General features: G+C 46.1%; 2 protein-coding genes across 5 annotated transcripts in view; one reads left to right on the forward strand and one right to left on the reverse strand.

The window, feature by feature from the left end:
* The window catches only part of LOC118381998 (leucine-rich repeat transmembrane protein FLRT3-like), a 32,690-nt gene extending 24,548 nt beyond the window's left edge, over positions 1 to 8,142 (reverse strand). Inside the window, exon 1 of one of the 4 annotated variants that reach the window (XM_052477579.1) lies at positions 7,805 to 8,142. The gene's annotated coding sequence lies outside the window, so the exon portion shown is untranslated. Of the gene's footprint in view, positions 1 to 6,777; positions 7,223 to 7,804 lie in introns of those variants that run through there. The other 3 variants (XM_052477576.1, XM_052477577.1, XM_052477578.1) reach the window with 3 other exon arrangements.
* The window catches only part of LOC127911292 (nematocyst expressed protein 3-like), a 14,109-nt gene continuing 4,859 nt past the window's right edge, over positions 7,171 to 16,420 (forward strand). Inside the window, exon 1 of the mRNA XM_052477453.1 lies at positions 7,171 to 7,259. Coding sequence (XP_052333413.1) covers positions 7,171 to 7,259 — 89 coding nt within the window. The remainder of the gene's footprint in view (positions 7,260 to 16,420) is intronic.

Below are 16,420 nucleotides of genomic sequence, written 5' to 3' on the forward strand. Positions count from 1 at the left end.
AGAGAGAGAGAGAGAGAGAGAGAGAGAGAGAGAGAGAGAGAGAGAGAGAGAGAGAGAGAGAGAGAGACAGACAGAGAGAGAGAGAGACAGAGAGAGAGAGAGAGAGAGAGAGAGAGACAGAGAGAGAGAGAGAGGTCTGTGGAAGACGGGGGGCTCGCCATTGTAATGCTATGAAAGGAAGGAGAGATGGCTCTGTTGCTGTAGCAGCTGCACGCTTTTTACCACATGGGGGTGGTAGGCACTGCAAGATGAGACGAACTAGCGGTGTGTGTGTGTGTGTGTGTGTGGCAGACACACACCAACCCACACTATCAATGGACTGGTGCTTGGCTGTCTGGGCTGCATCACCTGCCAAGGTATTGGAGCTACCACTGTTCTGAAGGAGAGCAGGCTTGGCATGAACGGCCAGGGTGGTGAGTTTAGCTTATTACACTGGAGGCCTTTTAGGCCTAGTTTCCATGTTGGACTCAAGCAAACAAGAGGAAAAGCTCATTTCCTTTATCCTTATCCTCCTCTTCCCTTCACTCACTATAATTCCCTTCAGTCTCCTTCTCTCTATGTCGCTCACTATAATTCCCTTCAGTCTCCTCCTCTCTCTGTTGCTCACTATAATTCCCTTCAGTCTCCTTCTCTCTCTGTTGCTCACTATAATTCCCTTCAGTCTCCTTCTCCCTATGTTGCTCACTATAATTCCCTTCAGTCTCCTTCTCTCTCTGTTGCTCACTATAATTCCCTTCAGTCTCCTTCTCTCTGTGTCGCTCACTATAATTCCCTTCAGTCTCCTTCTCTCTCTGTTGCTCACTATAATTCCCTTCAGTCTCCTTCTCTCTATGTTGCTCACTATAATTCCCTTCAGTCTCCTTCTCTCTATGTTGCTCACTATAATTCCCTTCAGTCTCCTTCTCTCTGTGTCATTCACTATAATTCCCTTCAGTCTCCTTCTCTCTGTGTCATTCACTATAATTCCCTTCAGTCTCCTTCTCTCTCTGTTGCTCACTATAATTCCCTTCAGTCTCCTTCTCTCTACGTTGCTCACTATAATTCCCTTCAGTCTCCTTCTCTCTCTGTTGCTCACTATAATTCCCTTCAGTCTCCTTCTCTCTGTGTTGCTCACTATAATTCCCTTCAGTCTCCTTCTCTCTATGTTGCTCACTATAATTCCCTTCAGTCTCCTTCTCTCTATGTTGCTCACTATAATTCCCTTCAGTCTCCTCCTCTCTCTGTTGCTCACTATAATTCCCTTCAGTCTCCTTCTCTCTACGTTGCTCACTATAATTCCCTTCAGTCTCCTTCCTCTCTCTTCTTGTCTCCTCCTCTCTATGTTGCTCACTATAATTCCCTTCAGTCTCCTCTCTCTCTGTTGCTCACTATAATTCCCTTCAGTCTCCTTCTCTCTCTCTCTATAATTCCCTTCAGTTGCTCACTATAATTCCCTTCAGTCTCCTTCTCTCTACTATAATTCCCTTCAGTCTCCTTCTCTCTACTGTTGCTCACGTTGCTCACTATAATTCCCTTCAGTCTCCTCTGTTGCTCTATAATTCCCTTGTCTCCTTCTCTCTGTTGCTCACTATAATTCCCTTCAGTCTCCTTCTCTCTCTGTTGCTCACTATAATTCCCTTCAGTCTCCTTCTCTCTCTGTTGCTCACTATAATTCCCTTCAGTCTCCTTCTCTCTCTGTTGCTCACTATAATTCCCTTCAGTCTCCTTCTCTCTCTGTTGCTCACTATAATTCCCTTCAGTCTCCTTCTCTCTACGTTGCTCACTATAATTCCCTTCAGTCTCCTTCTCTCTATGTCGCTCACTATAATTCCCTTCAGTCTCCTTCTCTCTATGTTGCTCACTATAATTCCCTTCAGTCTCCTTCTCTCTACGTTGCTCACTATAATTCCCTTCAGTCTCCTTCTCTCTACGTTGCTCACTATAATTCCCTTCAGTCTCCTTCTCTCTCTGTTGCTCACTATAATTCCCTTCAGTCTCCTTCTCTCTACGTTGCTCACTATAATTCCCTTCAGTCTCCTTCTCTCTGTGTCGTTCACTATAATTCCCTTCAGTCTCCTTCTCTCTGTGTCGTTCACTATAATTAGCGATTTATTTTTGGTGGGATTGGAATTGGTGATTTAGAAAATCCTGATTGATGATGGATGAAATTGAATTAGGCCTAAATGTAAAGAATTAGAAATAGTACTGTATTGGGATCTTTCTATACTATTACTGCCTCAGATCGGTCAAAGGTCAAAGTTTTAAAAAGAAAACAAAGTGTGTTATGGATATTATTCTCAGTCCTTTGTCTAGATGACACGTCTGTATACCTGGTAACCTAGTAGACTCCAGTAATGGAGGTCCTTCTCTGTGAAAACCAATTGACCAGTGACTTTGCCCTGGGGAGGTCCACACAGCAGAACAATAGGCTGTCCTCTTTGAAAAAAAAAAAAAAAAAACTCTCTGGCTGTCCCCAATTTTTTTATTTAACTAGGCAATTCAGTTCAGAACAAATTCTTATTTTACAATGATGGCCTACCCCGGATGACTCTGTTCCAATTGGACTATGGGACTCCCGATCACATCCGGTTGTGAAACAGCCTGGATTTGACCCAGGGAGTCTGTATTGACACCTCTAACACTGAGATGCAGTGCCTTAAACCCCTGCGCCACTTGGGGGCCCCATGAGGAGACTCATTTTTGGTGGTTCCAGGTTAAAACCTTTTGGAACACGGAACCGAAAGAGCTCTATCTGGAACCAAAGGGGTTCTACCTGGAACCAAAATTGGTTCTACCTGGAACCAAAAGGGTACTCTACCTGGAACCAAAAGGGTTTTCTACCTGGAACCAAAAGCGCTCTATCTGGAACCAAAAGCGCTCTACCTGGAACCAAAAGCGCTCTACCTGGAATCAAAAGCGCTCTACCTGGAATCAAAAGTGCTCTATCTGGAACCAAAAGGGTTCTACCTGGAACCAAAAGGGTTCTACCTGGAACCAAAAGAGTTCTACCTGGAACCCAACTGTACAATAGCTCAATGTCAATAGCTAGTTGCTACTCTTATTTTTTCTCAGTTATTAAAGGTACCTTTCAAGATAGGCTTTCATTAGTCAAGCCCAGAACCGTTTGTTGTTAAATAGATCTGGTGTAGACTATTGAGCCATTGTACTTTGTTTTTCCAGCTATCGGCCGACCATTTGGTTTTCATCCGCTGGGTATTGCAGTGAGGTTACCTATCAAAAACGTCCTTGTATATGTGTAATCAGGGTGTACAGTGAAACCATAAGCCTAGACGTTGTTGAATTGATGCCCTACTTTTGTCTCATGTTTATCTGCCCCAAATAGTGGATTGGGGCCTTTTAACACCAATCACCAAGATCAATGGCTGAGTTTATTTCATCACTCCCGTAGGTCTATACTCCTACTACACAATCATGTGGATTGCTGCCCTAGATGGCTGTTAGCAAATATCCCCATGACCTTCAATACACACATTTATCCCGAACAACTTTGATCGAAGGAGAGGAAACGTAACATTCATTTCAAGTAGCCTTGTGATATTACCATCACGTTAAGTATTTGATCATATGAGATAAATAGCCAATACAAATTCTGATCATCTGATCAGGGAACTTGAATATTTAGTAGGTTAGGCATAGGGAACCTAAATATTTAGTAGGTTAGGCATAGAGAACCTAGATATTTAGTAGGTTAGGCATAATGCTCGGGTTCAGTTACCTGGTGGTAATATTTGATTATTTGCCCATGTTAGATATACAGCCTATATCCTTATTTTGATCATCTGGAGGAAAAAGAGAAACTGCCAATTAACGGGGTATTTTGTATTGACACGGACTGCGCATCATCTAGCTAATGGTCACGCTACATGCATTATGTTAATGGATTTACCGTTAGTGTGGGAATCTGCTTTAATGTAGAACTGTAAACATACGGAGGGGCGGAGTAGCCTACTGGTTAGAGGCAGGTAGCCTAGTGGTTAGAGACAGGTAGCCTAGTGGTTACAGACAGGTCGCCTAGTGGTTAGAGACAGGTAGCCTAGTGGTTAGAGACAGGTAGCCTAGTGGTTAGAGGCAGGTAGCCTAGTGGTTAGAGGCAGGTAGCCTAGTGGTTAGAGACAGGTAGCCTAGTGGTTAGAGGCAGGTAGTCTAGTGGTTAGAAACAGGTATCCTAGTGGTTAGAGACAGGTAGCCTACTGGGAGGCAGGTAGCCTAGTGGTTAGGAGACAGGTAGCCTAGTGGTTAGAGACAGGTAGCCTAGTGGTTAGAGGCAGGTAGCCTAGTGGTTAGAGACAGGTAGCCTAGTGGTTAGAGGCAGGTAGCCTAGTGGTTAGAGACAGGTAGCCTAGTGGTTAGAGACAGACAGGTAGCCTACTGGTTAGAGGCAGGTAGCCTAGTGGTTAGAGGCAGGTAGCCTAGTGGTTAGAGACAGGTAGCCTAGTGGTTAGAGACAGGTAGCCTAGTGGTTAGAGGCAGGTAGTCTAGTGGTTAGAAACAGGTATCCTAGTGGTTAGAGACAGGTAGCCTGGTGGTTAGAGACAGGTAGCCTAGTGGTTAGAGGCAGGAGCCAGTGGTTAGAGACAGGTAGCCTAGTGGTTAGAGACAGGTAGCCTAGTGGTTAGAGGCAGGTAGCCTAGTGGTTAGAGACAGGTAGCCAGTGGTTAGAGACAGGTAGCCTAGTGGTTAGAGACAGGTAGCCTAGTGGTTAGAGACAGGTAGCCTAGTGGTTAGAGACAGGTTGCCTAGACAGAAGGTAGCCTAGTGGTTAGAGACAGGTAGCCTAGTGGTTAGAGACAGGTAGCCTAGTGGTTAGCAGGTAGCCTAGTGGTTAGAGACAGGTAGCCTAGTGGTTAGAGACAGGTAGCCTAGTGGTTAGAGACAGGTAGCCTAGTGGTTAGAGGCAGGTAGCCTAGTGGTTAGAGACAGGTAGCCTACTGGTTAGAGCAGGTAGCCAGGTTAGAGACTAGCCTAGTGGTTAGAGACAGGTAGCCTAGTGGTTAGAGACAGGTAGCCTAGTGGTGAGACAGGTAGCCTAGTGGTTAGACAGGTAGCCTACTGGTTAGAGGCAGGTAGCCATGTGGTTAGAGACAGGTAGCCTAGTGGTTAGAGACAGGTAGCCACTGGTTAGGCAGGTAGCCTAGTGGTTAGAGACAGGTAGCCTAGTGGTTAGAGACAGGTAGCCTAGTGGTTAGAGACAGGTAGCTGAGTGGTTAGAGGCAGGTATCCTAGTGGTTAGAGGCAGGTATCCTAGTGGTTAGAGACAGGTAGCCTAGTGGTTAGAGCAGGTAGCCTAGTGGTTAGAGACAGGTAGCCTAGTGTTTAGAGCAGGTAGCCTAGTGGTTAGAGCAGGTAGCCTAGTGGTTAGAGACAGGTAGCCTAGTGTAGCCTAGTGGTTAGAGACAGGTAGACTAGTGGTTAGAGCCAGGTAGCCTAGTCGTTAGAGCAGGTAGCCCAGTGGTTAGAGACAGGTAGCCTAGTGTAGCCTAGTGGTTAGAGACAGGTAGCCTAGTGGTTAGAACAAGTAGCCTAGTGGTTAGAGACAGGTAGTCTAGTGGTTGGAGCAGGTATCCTAGTGGTTAGAGCACGTATCCTAGTGGTTAGAGCAGGTATCCTAGTGGTTAGAGACAAGTGGCCTAGTGGTTAGAGACAGGTGGCCTAGTGGTTAGAGACAGGTGGCCTAGTGGTTAGAGACAGGTGGCCTAGTGGTTAGAGCAGGTATCCTAGTGGTTAGAGCAGGTATCCTAGTGGTTAGAGCAGGTATCCTAGTGGTTAGAGACAGGTAGTCTAGTGGTTGGAGCAGGTATCCTAGTGGTTAGAGCAGGTATCCTAGTGGTTAGAGCAGGTATCCTAGTGGTTAGAGCAGGTATCCTAGTGGTTAGAGCAGGTATCCTAGTGGTTAGAGACAGGTGGCCTCGTGGTTAGAGTGTTGAACTAGTAACAGGAAGGTGACAAGTTCAAATTCCTGAGCTGACAAGGTAAAACAAATGTTCTGCCCCTGAACAATGCAGTTAGCCTACCCCTGGTAGGCTGTCATTGAAGATAAGACGTTGCTCTTACCTGACTTGCCGAGTTAAATAAAAAAAAATGTCATCGGCTCTATCAGATATTAGTGTTATCATCTCAACTGCTTTTTCCCGCTAGACGCTTAGTGATACATTGGGTCATGAACGAGTTATGATATTGCCACTAGTTTATCACTATTTTATAGAGTATTATACGAAACGGAGATCGACGTGAAACTCGTTGTGCGTCGTTTGAGTGGGCTGGCAGGCTGGAGAGAGATCCACTGCGAGATGCGATATGAGAGCGCTCCGGGTGTGTGGCAATGAATGGCATGCGGGGAGGAACACACCACACATCAAAACGTGGCTTGCTTTCGGGGCTTCCCCACTGGTCAAAACCGGGTTGAATCAATGCTCTTCACACGTCATTTAAACAATCAACAACAAACAACACTAAATATGATGACGTTGAATCGATGTCGAAAAGGGATAGGATTTGCAAAAAGTAATTCACTTCATTAAGGGAATATCCTATTTTTTTTCACCCAACTTTTAACCTAATCCAATGAGAGGGTGACATTTTTGGTTGATATCACGTTACATTCCCATTAATAGACAACTCGACCAAATGTAAATCGAACCTAGGCGTTGGACCCCCTAACCTCCTTTGTGGTGAAAACACACACAGGCAACCCCCTCCTAAAGTGAACAGGGGAGCTGAACCTTGGCGCTGAGCTTGTTGTGGCTGTAGGAGGAGAGCAGAGGGGAAACAAACACCCACCGGCAGGGAGAGATGCATTTCGCGGAGTTTTCCCACCGGTTAATCTGCCCTCGGTGTCAAACCTCCGCTCTCTCGGATCAACGTAGGAATGTCAGACACTCACCGGGGTGTCTTCCAGCTCCTCCGAAGCTTCCTGCCGACAAGAGGCTTAGTTGCTTAGACCGCGATTAGTCTTTTACGTATTTCCATCTCCACGATTAATTATATTCTCTCTGCGCCCTCGGTATCTATCCCTCAGTATGCTATCCACGAGGAATGTTAAATATATCGCAGTGAATAAGGGAGGGTAAGATCCCTGTTGTCCCCCCTCCGCTGGGGAGTTGGAGGGTTTCCAGTCGGTGAGCCGTTATCCGAGCGGCATTGGGGAGTCAGTTTCTGTGTTTGGTTCTTGCAATGCGGACAGAGGGACAGACGGAGAACAATGCTGCATTGCCCCCAGAGCTGCTACTTTCTCTCCGAACGTGTCGTCGGCGAAGCTGCACGTAAACACACGTCTCGTAAAAGTAGTCTTTGTGTAGGCTATTGGAAAGTCAGGTAGTGTATTATTAAAATGAAGAATAGTGAGGAATAGTCTTTATTTTTTATTTTTTTTTATCTATAGATCTAAAATGAAATATTACGAACAAATGTTTAACTATTTTCAGAGCCAACTTCATGTTGCTGTTATGAGCTCTTTGTGGTTGAATTATATTATTTATAAATATATTATTATTTCATTGTTTTTCTGTGATTTGGTGTAAATGCTTATCTTTACTCTCTCAACTTCAACTAAAAAAAAAGATAATTAAAAAACCATTTGATTGTGATTGAAAACCTATAACCCATTGACGAAGGAATTAACACGGAGCTGCAGAATAACTTGATGATGGAAATGAAGAAACATGTCCTCATTTGAAATCACCAGAAATAGATTCCTTCAAATCTGCTCACTTTTCTATTCCCTTCCTTAGAAAAAAGGGGGGGAGGGATACAGGAAAATAGAGAGCGATAGGGAAAATAACCTCTGCATTAAATAAAATACACTTACCTCTTGAATCAACACACACACAAAAAGGAAAGAAAAATAAACAAACAAAATAAATATCCTCGCTAGAAAAGCAGACAGAAAAGTCCGAATATATTCCAATAGAGAATATCTTCAGATCCAAAAAGACCAGTCTTGAACCCCAACCGAATGGTATCCGTTCTGTAGACTGAAGCTGTTGCAGCAGCACTGGTCTGGTTTACTGGTCGTGAATAGACACTCCAGTCTTCTGGCTGTGGTAAGGAACCCAGGAACGTATTACAGGCAGGACAGATCGCTTGGGCAGAGCGCACTACAAGTGTGAATTTACATCATCCTCTAGCCCTGCATCCATAGAGCTGGATAGATTTCAACTTGGGGAGGGGCCTCGCTCGCTCTCTTTCACTCACTCTCTCTCTCTCTCTCTCCTGCTTGCTCCCTGTCCCCCTTTGCCTTTCTCTCTCTCGCTTACTCCCTGTCTCTCCCTCTCTCTCAAATCAATTCAAGGGGCTTTATTGGCATGGGAAACGCATGTTAACATTTTCCAAAGCAAGTGAAGTAGATTATAAACAAAAGTGTAATGAGCAAAACAACTTAACATTTCGTTTTACACTCACCAACGTTCCAAAAGAATATAGACATTTCAAATGTCATATTATGTGCAAATAGTTCAAGTACAAAAGGGAAAATAAATAATCTGTGTAATCTGAGGGAAATATGTGTCTCTAATATGGTCATACATTGGGCAGGAGGTTAGGAAGTGCAGCTCAGTTTCCACCTCATTTTGTGGGCAGTGAGCACATAGCCTGTCTTCTCTTGAGAGCCATGTCTGCCTATGGCGGCCTTTCTCAATAGCAAGGCTATGCTCACTGAGTCTGTACATAGTCAAAGCTTTCCTTAAATTTGGGTCAGTCAGGTATTCTGCCACTGTGTACTTTCTGTTTAGGGCCAAATAGCATTCTTGTTTGCTCTGTTTTTCTGTTAATTCTTTCCAATGTGTCAAGTAATTATCTTTTTGTTTTCTCATGATTTGGTTGGGTCTAATTGTGTTGTTGTCCTGGGGCTCTGAGGGGTCTGTTTGTGTTCATGTTGTAGAATGTAACAACTCTTTTCTGGATTTTGATAATTAGCAGGTATCGTCCTAATTCTGCTCTGCATGCATTATTTGGTGATTTACGCAGAGGATATTTTTGTAGAATTCTGAGTCTCACTCAACTTGGTGTTTGTTCCATTTTGTGAGTTCTTGGCTGGTGAGTGGAACCAAGATGATGATATTATATCTCTCTCTGTCTCTCTGTCTGTCTCTCTGTCTCTCTGTCTGTCTCTCTGTCTCTCTGTCTCTCTGTCTCTCTGTCTCTCTCTCTCTGTCTCTCTCTCTCTCTCTCTCTCTCTCTCTCTCTCTCTCTCTCTCTCTCTCTCTCTCTCTCTCTCTCTCTCTCTCTCTAAGTTGGCCACTAGGGGGAGTGGAAGAAAAGGAGATGACATCAGGGATAAATTACAAAATAGAATGTAAAATACTTTTGCAAATTATTGTAGGTAATTAATATATATGTTTAAAAAATATATATATGTAAAAATACATTTGCAAGCAGCCGGTCAATCAGCAATAACATTCCCAGTACAGGTTACAGAAATGTAAATATATATGTGAAAATGAACAATTGCAAAGCACACTGGGTAGTATTATTATTTTTGGCCTTGTTTAGGGGCAGAGCTCATTAGAATAATACTCAGCATGCTTTGCGATTGTTCATTTATACATATTCAATTATATTTTGTTTCTTTAGCAGACGCTCTTATCATTACCACACTTCAGACTTCTCATACAAATATAGGATGAAAGGGCGTTGTGAACCGCGATAAAGAAATGGCACAGAAAATTATTTTTGTGTTTTGAAAATACAAATTACAGCTTTGGAAAGTATCTTGTTCCAAAATACATTGGAGTTCAGCCCAGTGTAATACAAAGTACTCAGATGTAATTAAAATACATTGGAGTTCAGCCCAGTGTAATACAAAGTACTCAGATGTAATTAAAATACATTGGAGTTCAGCCCAGTGTAATACAAAGTACTCAGATGTAATTAAAATACATTGGAGTTCAGCCCAGTGTAATACAAAGTACTCAGATGTAATTAAAATACATTGGAGTTCAGCCCAGTGTAATACAAAGTACTCAGATGTAATTAAAATACATTGGAGTTCAGCCCAGTGTAATACAAAGTACTCAGATGTAATTAAAATACATTGGAGTTCAGCCCAGTGTAATACAAAGTACTCAGATGTAATTAAAATACATTGGAGTTCAGCCCAGTGTAATACAAAGTACTCAGATGTAATTAAAATACATTGGAGTTCAGCCCAGTGTAATACAAAGTACTCAGATGTAATTAAAATACATTGGAGTTCAGATGTAGATTAAAATACATTGGAGTTCAGCCCAGTGTAATACAAAGTACTCAGATGTAATTAAAATACATTGGAGTTCAGCCCAGTGTAATACAAAGTACTCAGATGTAATTAAAATACATTGGAGTTCAGCCCAGTGTAATACAAAGTACTCAGATGTAATTAAAATACATTGGAGTTCAGCCCAGTGTAATACAAAGTACTCAGATGTAATTAAAATACATTGAGTTCAGCCCAGTGTAATACAAAGTACTCAGATGTAATTAAAATACATTGGAGTTCAGCCCAGTGTAATACAAAGTACTCAGATGTAATTAAAATACATTGGAGTTCAGCCCAGTGTAATACAAAGTACTCAGATGTAATTAAAATACATTGGAGTTCAGCCCAGTGTAATACAAAGTACTCAGATGTAATTAAAATACATTGGAGTTCAGCCCAGTGTAATACAAAGTACTCAGATGTAATTAAAATACATTGGAGTTCAGCCCAGTGTAATACAAAGTACTCAGATGTAATTAAAATACATTGGAGTTCAGCCCAGTGTAATACAAAGTACTCAGATGTAATTAAAATACATTGGAGTTCAGCCCAGTGTAATACAAAGTACTCAGATGTAATTAAAATACATTTGAAAAATCATTTAAAAAATCATGTAACAGACATCTCTGGAGGACATTCTGAGCCTTACAGGTGTGTTGTGTGTGTAAACCACAGTCAGAAAATGACGCTGCTCGGAAAGGAAGGGATAACTATGTTCATTGCCTTGGCAGAGGGAGGGAAAGGAAGAGAGGAAGGGATTGGAGGTTTTACCAATATAAGGATAAAGAGAGAAACAGGAGGGGAGAGGTAGGGAAGGAGGAGGAGAGATGAGGAGGGAGGGAAGGAGAGAGAGAGATGTGGAGGGAGGGAAGGAGACAGAGAGATGTGGAGGGAGGGAAGGAGACAGAGAGATGAGGAGGGAGGGAAGGAGAGAGACATGTGGAGGGAGGGAAGGAGAGAGAGATGTGGGGGAGGGAAGGAGAGAGAGGGATGTGGAGGGATGTGAGATGTGGAGGGAGGGATGGAGAGAGAGGGATGTGGAGGGATGTGAGATGTTGAGGGAGGGAAGGAGACAGAGAGATGAGGAGGGAGGGAAGGAGAGAGACATGTGGAGGGAGGGAAGGAGAGAGAGATGTGGAGGGAGGGAAGGAGAGATAGATGTGGGGGGAGGGAAGGAGAGAGAGAGATGTGGAGGGAGGGAAGGAGAGAGAGAGATGTGGAGGGAGGGAAGGAGAGAGAGAGATGTGGAGAGAGGGAAGGAGAGACAGAGATGTGGAGGGAGGGAAGGAGAGAGATGTTTGGAGGGAGGAAAGGAGACAGAGAGAGGAGGAGGGATGGAAGGAGAGATAGAGATGTGGAGAGAGGGAAGGAGAGAGAGAGATGTGGAGGGAGGGAAGGAGAGAGAGATGTTTGGAGGGAAGAAGAGAGAGAGATGTTTGGAGGGAGGGAAGGAGAGAGAGAGATGTGGAGGGAGGGAAGGAGAGAGAGAGATGTGGAGGGAGGGAAGGAGAGAGAGAGATGTGGAGAGAGGGAAGGAGAGAGAGAGATGTGGAGGGAGAGAAGGAGAGAGAGATGTTTGGAGGGAAGAAGAGAGAGAGATGTTTGGAGGGAGGGAAGGAGAGATGTTTGGAGGGAGGGAAGGAGACAGAGAGATGAGGAGGGATGGAAGGAGAGAGATGTGGAGAGAGGGAAGGAGAGAGAGAGATGTTTGGAGGGAGGGAAGGAGAGAGAGATGTTTGGAGGGAGGGAAGGAGAGAGAGACGTTTGGAGGGAGGGAAGGAGAGAGAGATGTGGAGGGAGGGAAGGAGAGAGAGAGATGTGGAGGGAGGGAAGGAGAGAGAGAGATGTGGAGAGAGGGAAGGAGAGAGAGAGATGTGGAGGGAGAGAAGGAGAGAGAGATGTTTGGAGGGAAGAAGAGAGATGTTTGGAAGGAGGGAAGGAGAGAGAGAGATGTGGAGGGAGGGAAGGAGAGAGATGTTCTGGAGGGAGGGAAGGAGACAGAGAGATGAGGAGGGATGGAAGGAGAGAGAGAGATGTGGAGAGAGGGAAGGAGAGAGAGAGATGTGGAGGGAGGGAAGGAGAGAGAGATGTTTGGAGGGAAGAAGAGAGAGATGTTTGGAGGGAGGGAAGGAGAGAGAGAGATGTGGAGGGAGGGAAGGAGAGAGAGATGTGGAGGGAGGGAAGGAGAGAGAGATGTGGAGGGAGGGAAGGAGAGAGAGATGTTTGGAGGGAAGAAGAGAGAGAGATGTTTGGAGGGAGGGAAGGAGACAGAGAGATGAGGAGGGATGGAAGGAGAGAGATGTGGATGGAGGGAAGGAGAGAGATATGTTTGGAGGAAAGAAGAGAGAGAGATGTTTGGAGGGAGGGAAGGAGAGAGAGATGTTTGGAGGGAGGGAATGAGAGAGAGACGTTTGGAGGGAGGGAAGGAGAGAGAGATGTATGGAGGGAAGGAGATAGAGAGAGATGTGGAGGGAAGGAGAGAGAGAGATGTGGAGGGAGGGAAGGAGAGAGATGTTTGGAGGGAGGGAAGGAGAGAGAGATGTTTGGAGCTAAGAAGAGAGATGTTTGGAAGGAGGGAAGGAGAGAGAGAGATGTGGAGGGAGGGAAGGAGAGAGAGATGTTTGGAGGGAAGAAGAGAGAGATGTTTGGAAGGAGGGAAGGAGAGAGAGATGTGGAGGGAGGGAAGGAGAGAGAGATGTAAGGAGGGAGGGAAGGAGCGAGGGAGATGTGCAGGGAGGGAAGGAGAGAGAGATGTTTGGAGGGAAGAAGAGAGAGAGATGTTTGGAAGGAGGGAAGGAGAGAGAGATGTTTGGAGGGAGGGAAGGAGAGAGAGATGTTTGCAGGGAAGGAGATAGAGAGAGATGTTTGGAGGGAGGGAAGGAGAGAGAGATGTTTGGAGGGAGGGAAGGAGAGAGATATGTTTGGAGGGAGGGAAGGAGAGAGAGATGTATGGAGGGAAGGAGATAGAGAGAGATGTTTGGAGGGAAGAAGAGAGAGAGATGTTTGGAAGGAGGGAAGGAGAGAGATGTATGGAGGGAGGGAAGGAGAGAGAGAGATGTGGAGGGAGGGAAGGAGAGAGAGATGTTTGGAAGGAGGGAAGGAGAGAGAGATGTGGAGGGAGGGAAGGAGAGAGAGATGTATGGAGGGAGGGTAGGAGAGAGAGAGATGTGGAGGGAGGGAAGAAGAGAGAGATGTTTGGAAGGAGGGAAGGAGAGAGAGATGTGGAGGGAGGGAAGGAGAGAGAGATGTAAGGAGGGAGGGAAGGAGCGAGGGAGATGTGCAGGGAGGGAAGGAGAGAGAGATGTTTGGAGGGAAGAAGAGAGAGAGATGTTTGGAAGGAGGGAAGGAGAGAGAGATGTTTGGAGGGAGGGAAGGAGAGAGAGATGTTTGCAGGGAAGGAGATAGAGAGAGATGTTTGGAGGGAGGGAAGGAGAGAGAGATGTTTGGAGGGAGGGAAGGAGAGAGATATGTTTGGAGGAGGGAAGGAGAGAGAGATGTATGGAGGGAAGGAGATAGAGAGAGATGTTTGGAGGGAAGAAGAGAGAGAGATGTTTGGAGGGAAGAAGAGAGAGAGATGTTTGGAAGGAGGGAAGGAGAGAGATGTATGGAGGGAGGGAAGGAGAGAGAGAGATGTGGAGGGAGGGAAGGAGAGAGAGATGTTTGGAAGGAGGGAAGGAGAGAGAGATGTGGAGGGAGGGAAGGAGAGAGAGATGTATGGAGGGAGGGTAGGAGAGAGAGAGATGTGGAGGGAGGGAAGGAGCGAGAGATGTTTGGAGGGAAGAAGAGAGAGAGATGTTTGGAAGGAGGGAAGGAGAGAGATGTGGAGGGAAGGAGAGAGAGATGTGGAGGGAGGGAAGGAGAGAGAGATGTTTGGAGGGAAGAAGAGAGAGATGTTTGGAAGGAGGGAAGGAGAGAGATGTGGAGGGAAGGAGAAAGAGAGATGTGGAGGGAGGGAAGGAGAGAGAGATGTTTGGAGGGAGGGAAAGAGAGAGAGATGTGGAGGGAGGGAAGGAGAGAGAGAGAGATGTTTGGAAGGAGGAAAGGAGAGAGAGATGTATGGAGGGAGGGAAGGAGAGAGAGAGATGTGGAGGGAGGGAAGGAGAGAGAGATGTTTGGAGGGATGAAGAGAGAGATGTTTGGAGGGATGGAAGGAGAGAGAGAGATGTGGAGGGAGGGAAGGAGAGAGAGATGTGGAGGGAGGGAAGGAGAGAGAGATGTGGAGGGAGGGAAGGAGAGAGAGAGATGTGGAGAGAGGGAAGGAGAGAGAGAGATGTGGAGGGAGAGAAGGAGAGAGAGATGTTTGGAGGGAAGAAGAGAGAGAGATGTTTGGAGGGAGGGAAGGAGAGAGAGATGTTTGGAGGGAGGGAAGGAGAGATGTTCGGAGGGAGGGAAGGAGACAGAGAGATGAGGAGGGATGGAAGGAGAGAGATGTGGATGGAGGGAAGGAGAGAGAGATGTTTGGAGGGAAGAAGAGAGAGAGATGTTTGGAGGGAGGGAAGGAGAGAGAGATGTTTGGAGGGAGGGAATGAGAGAGAGACGTTTGGAGGGAGGGAAGGAGAGAGAGATGTATGGAGGGAAGGAGATAGAGAGAGATGTGGAGGGAAGGAGAGAGAGAGATGTGGAGGGAGGGAAGGAGAGTGAGATGTTTGGAGGGAGGGAAGGAGAGAGAGATGTTTGGAGCTAAGAAGAGAGATGTTTGGAAGGAGGGAAGGAGAGAGAGAGATGTGGAGGGAGGGAAGGAGAGAGAGAGATGTTTGGAGGGAAGAAGAGAGAGAGAGATGTTTGGAAGGAGGGAAGGAGAGAGAGATGTGGAGGGAGGGAAGGAGAGAGAGATGTATGAGGGAGGGAAGGAGAGAGGGAGATGTGCAGGGAGGGAAGGAGAGAGAGATGTTTGGAGGGAAGAAGAGAGAGATGTTTGGAAGGAGGGAAGGAGAGAGAGATGTTTGGAGGGAGGGAAGGAGAGAGAGATGTTTGCAGGGAAGGAGATAGAGAGAGATGTTTGGAGGGAGGGAAGGAGAGAGAGATGTTTGGAGGGAGGGAAGGAGAGAGATATGTTTGGAGGGAGGGAAGGAGAGAGAGATGTATGGAGGGAAGGAGATAGAGAGAGATGTTTGGAGGGAAGAAGAGAGAGAGATGTTGGGAGGGAGGGAAGGAGAGAGAGAGATGTGGAGGGAGGGAAGGAGAGAGAGATGTTTGGAAGGAGGGAAGGAGAGAGAGATGTGGAGGGAGGGAAGGAGAGAGAGATGTATGGAGGGAGGGAAGGAGAGAGAGAGATGTGGAGGGAGGCAAGGAGCGAGAGATGTTTGGAGGGAAGAAGAGAGAGAGATGTTTGGAAGGAGGGAAGGAGAGAGATGTGGAGGGAAGGAGAGAGAGAGATGTGGAGGGAGGGAAGGAGAGAGAGATGTTTGGAGGGAAGAAGAGAGAGATGTTTGGAAGGAGGGAAGGAGAGAGATGTGGAGGGAAGGAGAAAGAGAGATGTGGAGGGAGGGAAGGAGAGAGAGATGTTTGGAGGGAGGGAAAGAGAGAGAGATGTGGAGGGAGGGAAGGAGAGAGAGAGAGATGTTTGGAAGGAGGAAAGGAGAGAGAGATGTGGAGGGAGGGAAGGAGAGAGAGAGATGTGGAGGGAGGGAAGGAGAGAGAGAGATGTGGAGGGAGGGAAGGAGAGAGAGAGAGATGTTTGGAAGGAGGGAAGGAGAGAGAGATGTGGAGGGAGGGAATTAGAGAGAGAGATGTGGAGGGAGGGAAGGAGAGAGAGAGATGTGGAGGGAGGGAAGGAGAGAGAGATGTTTGGATGGAGGGAAGGAGAGAGAGATGTATGGAGGGAGGGAGACAGATTTTTTGCGGGAAGAAGAGAGAGAGATGTGGAGGGAGGGAAGGAGAGAAAGAGATGTGGAGGGAGGGAAGGAGAGAGAGAGATGTTTGGAGGGAAGAAGAGAGAGAGATGTGGAGGGAGGGAAGGAGAGAGAGATGTTTTGGAGGGAAGAAGAGAGAGAGATCTGGAGGGAGGGAAGGAGAGAGAGAGATCTGGAGGGAGGGAAGGAGACAGAGATGTTTGGAGGGAGGGAAGGAGAGAGAGATGTTTGGAAGGAGGGAAGGAGAGAGAGATGTTTGGAAGGGACATTGTCTATCTAAAGGATGTTTCTGGACATGATGTTTCTGTCTCCTCCCCCTCATATACCTACTGTTGTC

This window comes from Oncorhynchus keta, chromosome 24, assembly GCF_023373465.1.
Source record: "Oncorhynchus keta strain PuntledgeMale-10-30-2019 chromosome 24, Oket_V2, whole genome shotgun sequence".
NCBI classification, from domain to species: Eukaryota; Metazoa; Chordata; class Actinopteri; order Salmoniformes; family Salmonidae; genus Oncorhynchus; species Oncorhynchus keta.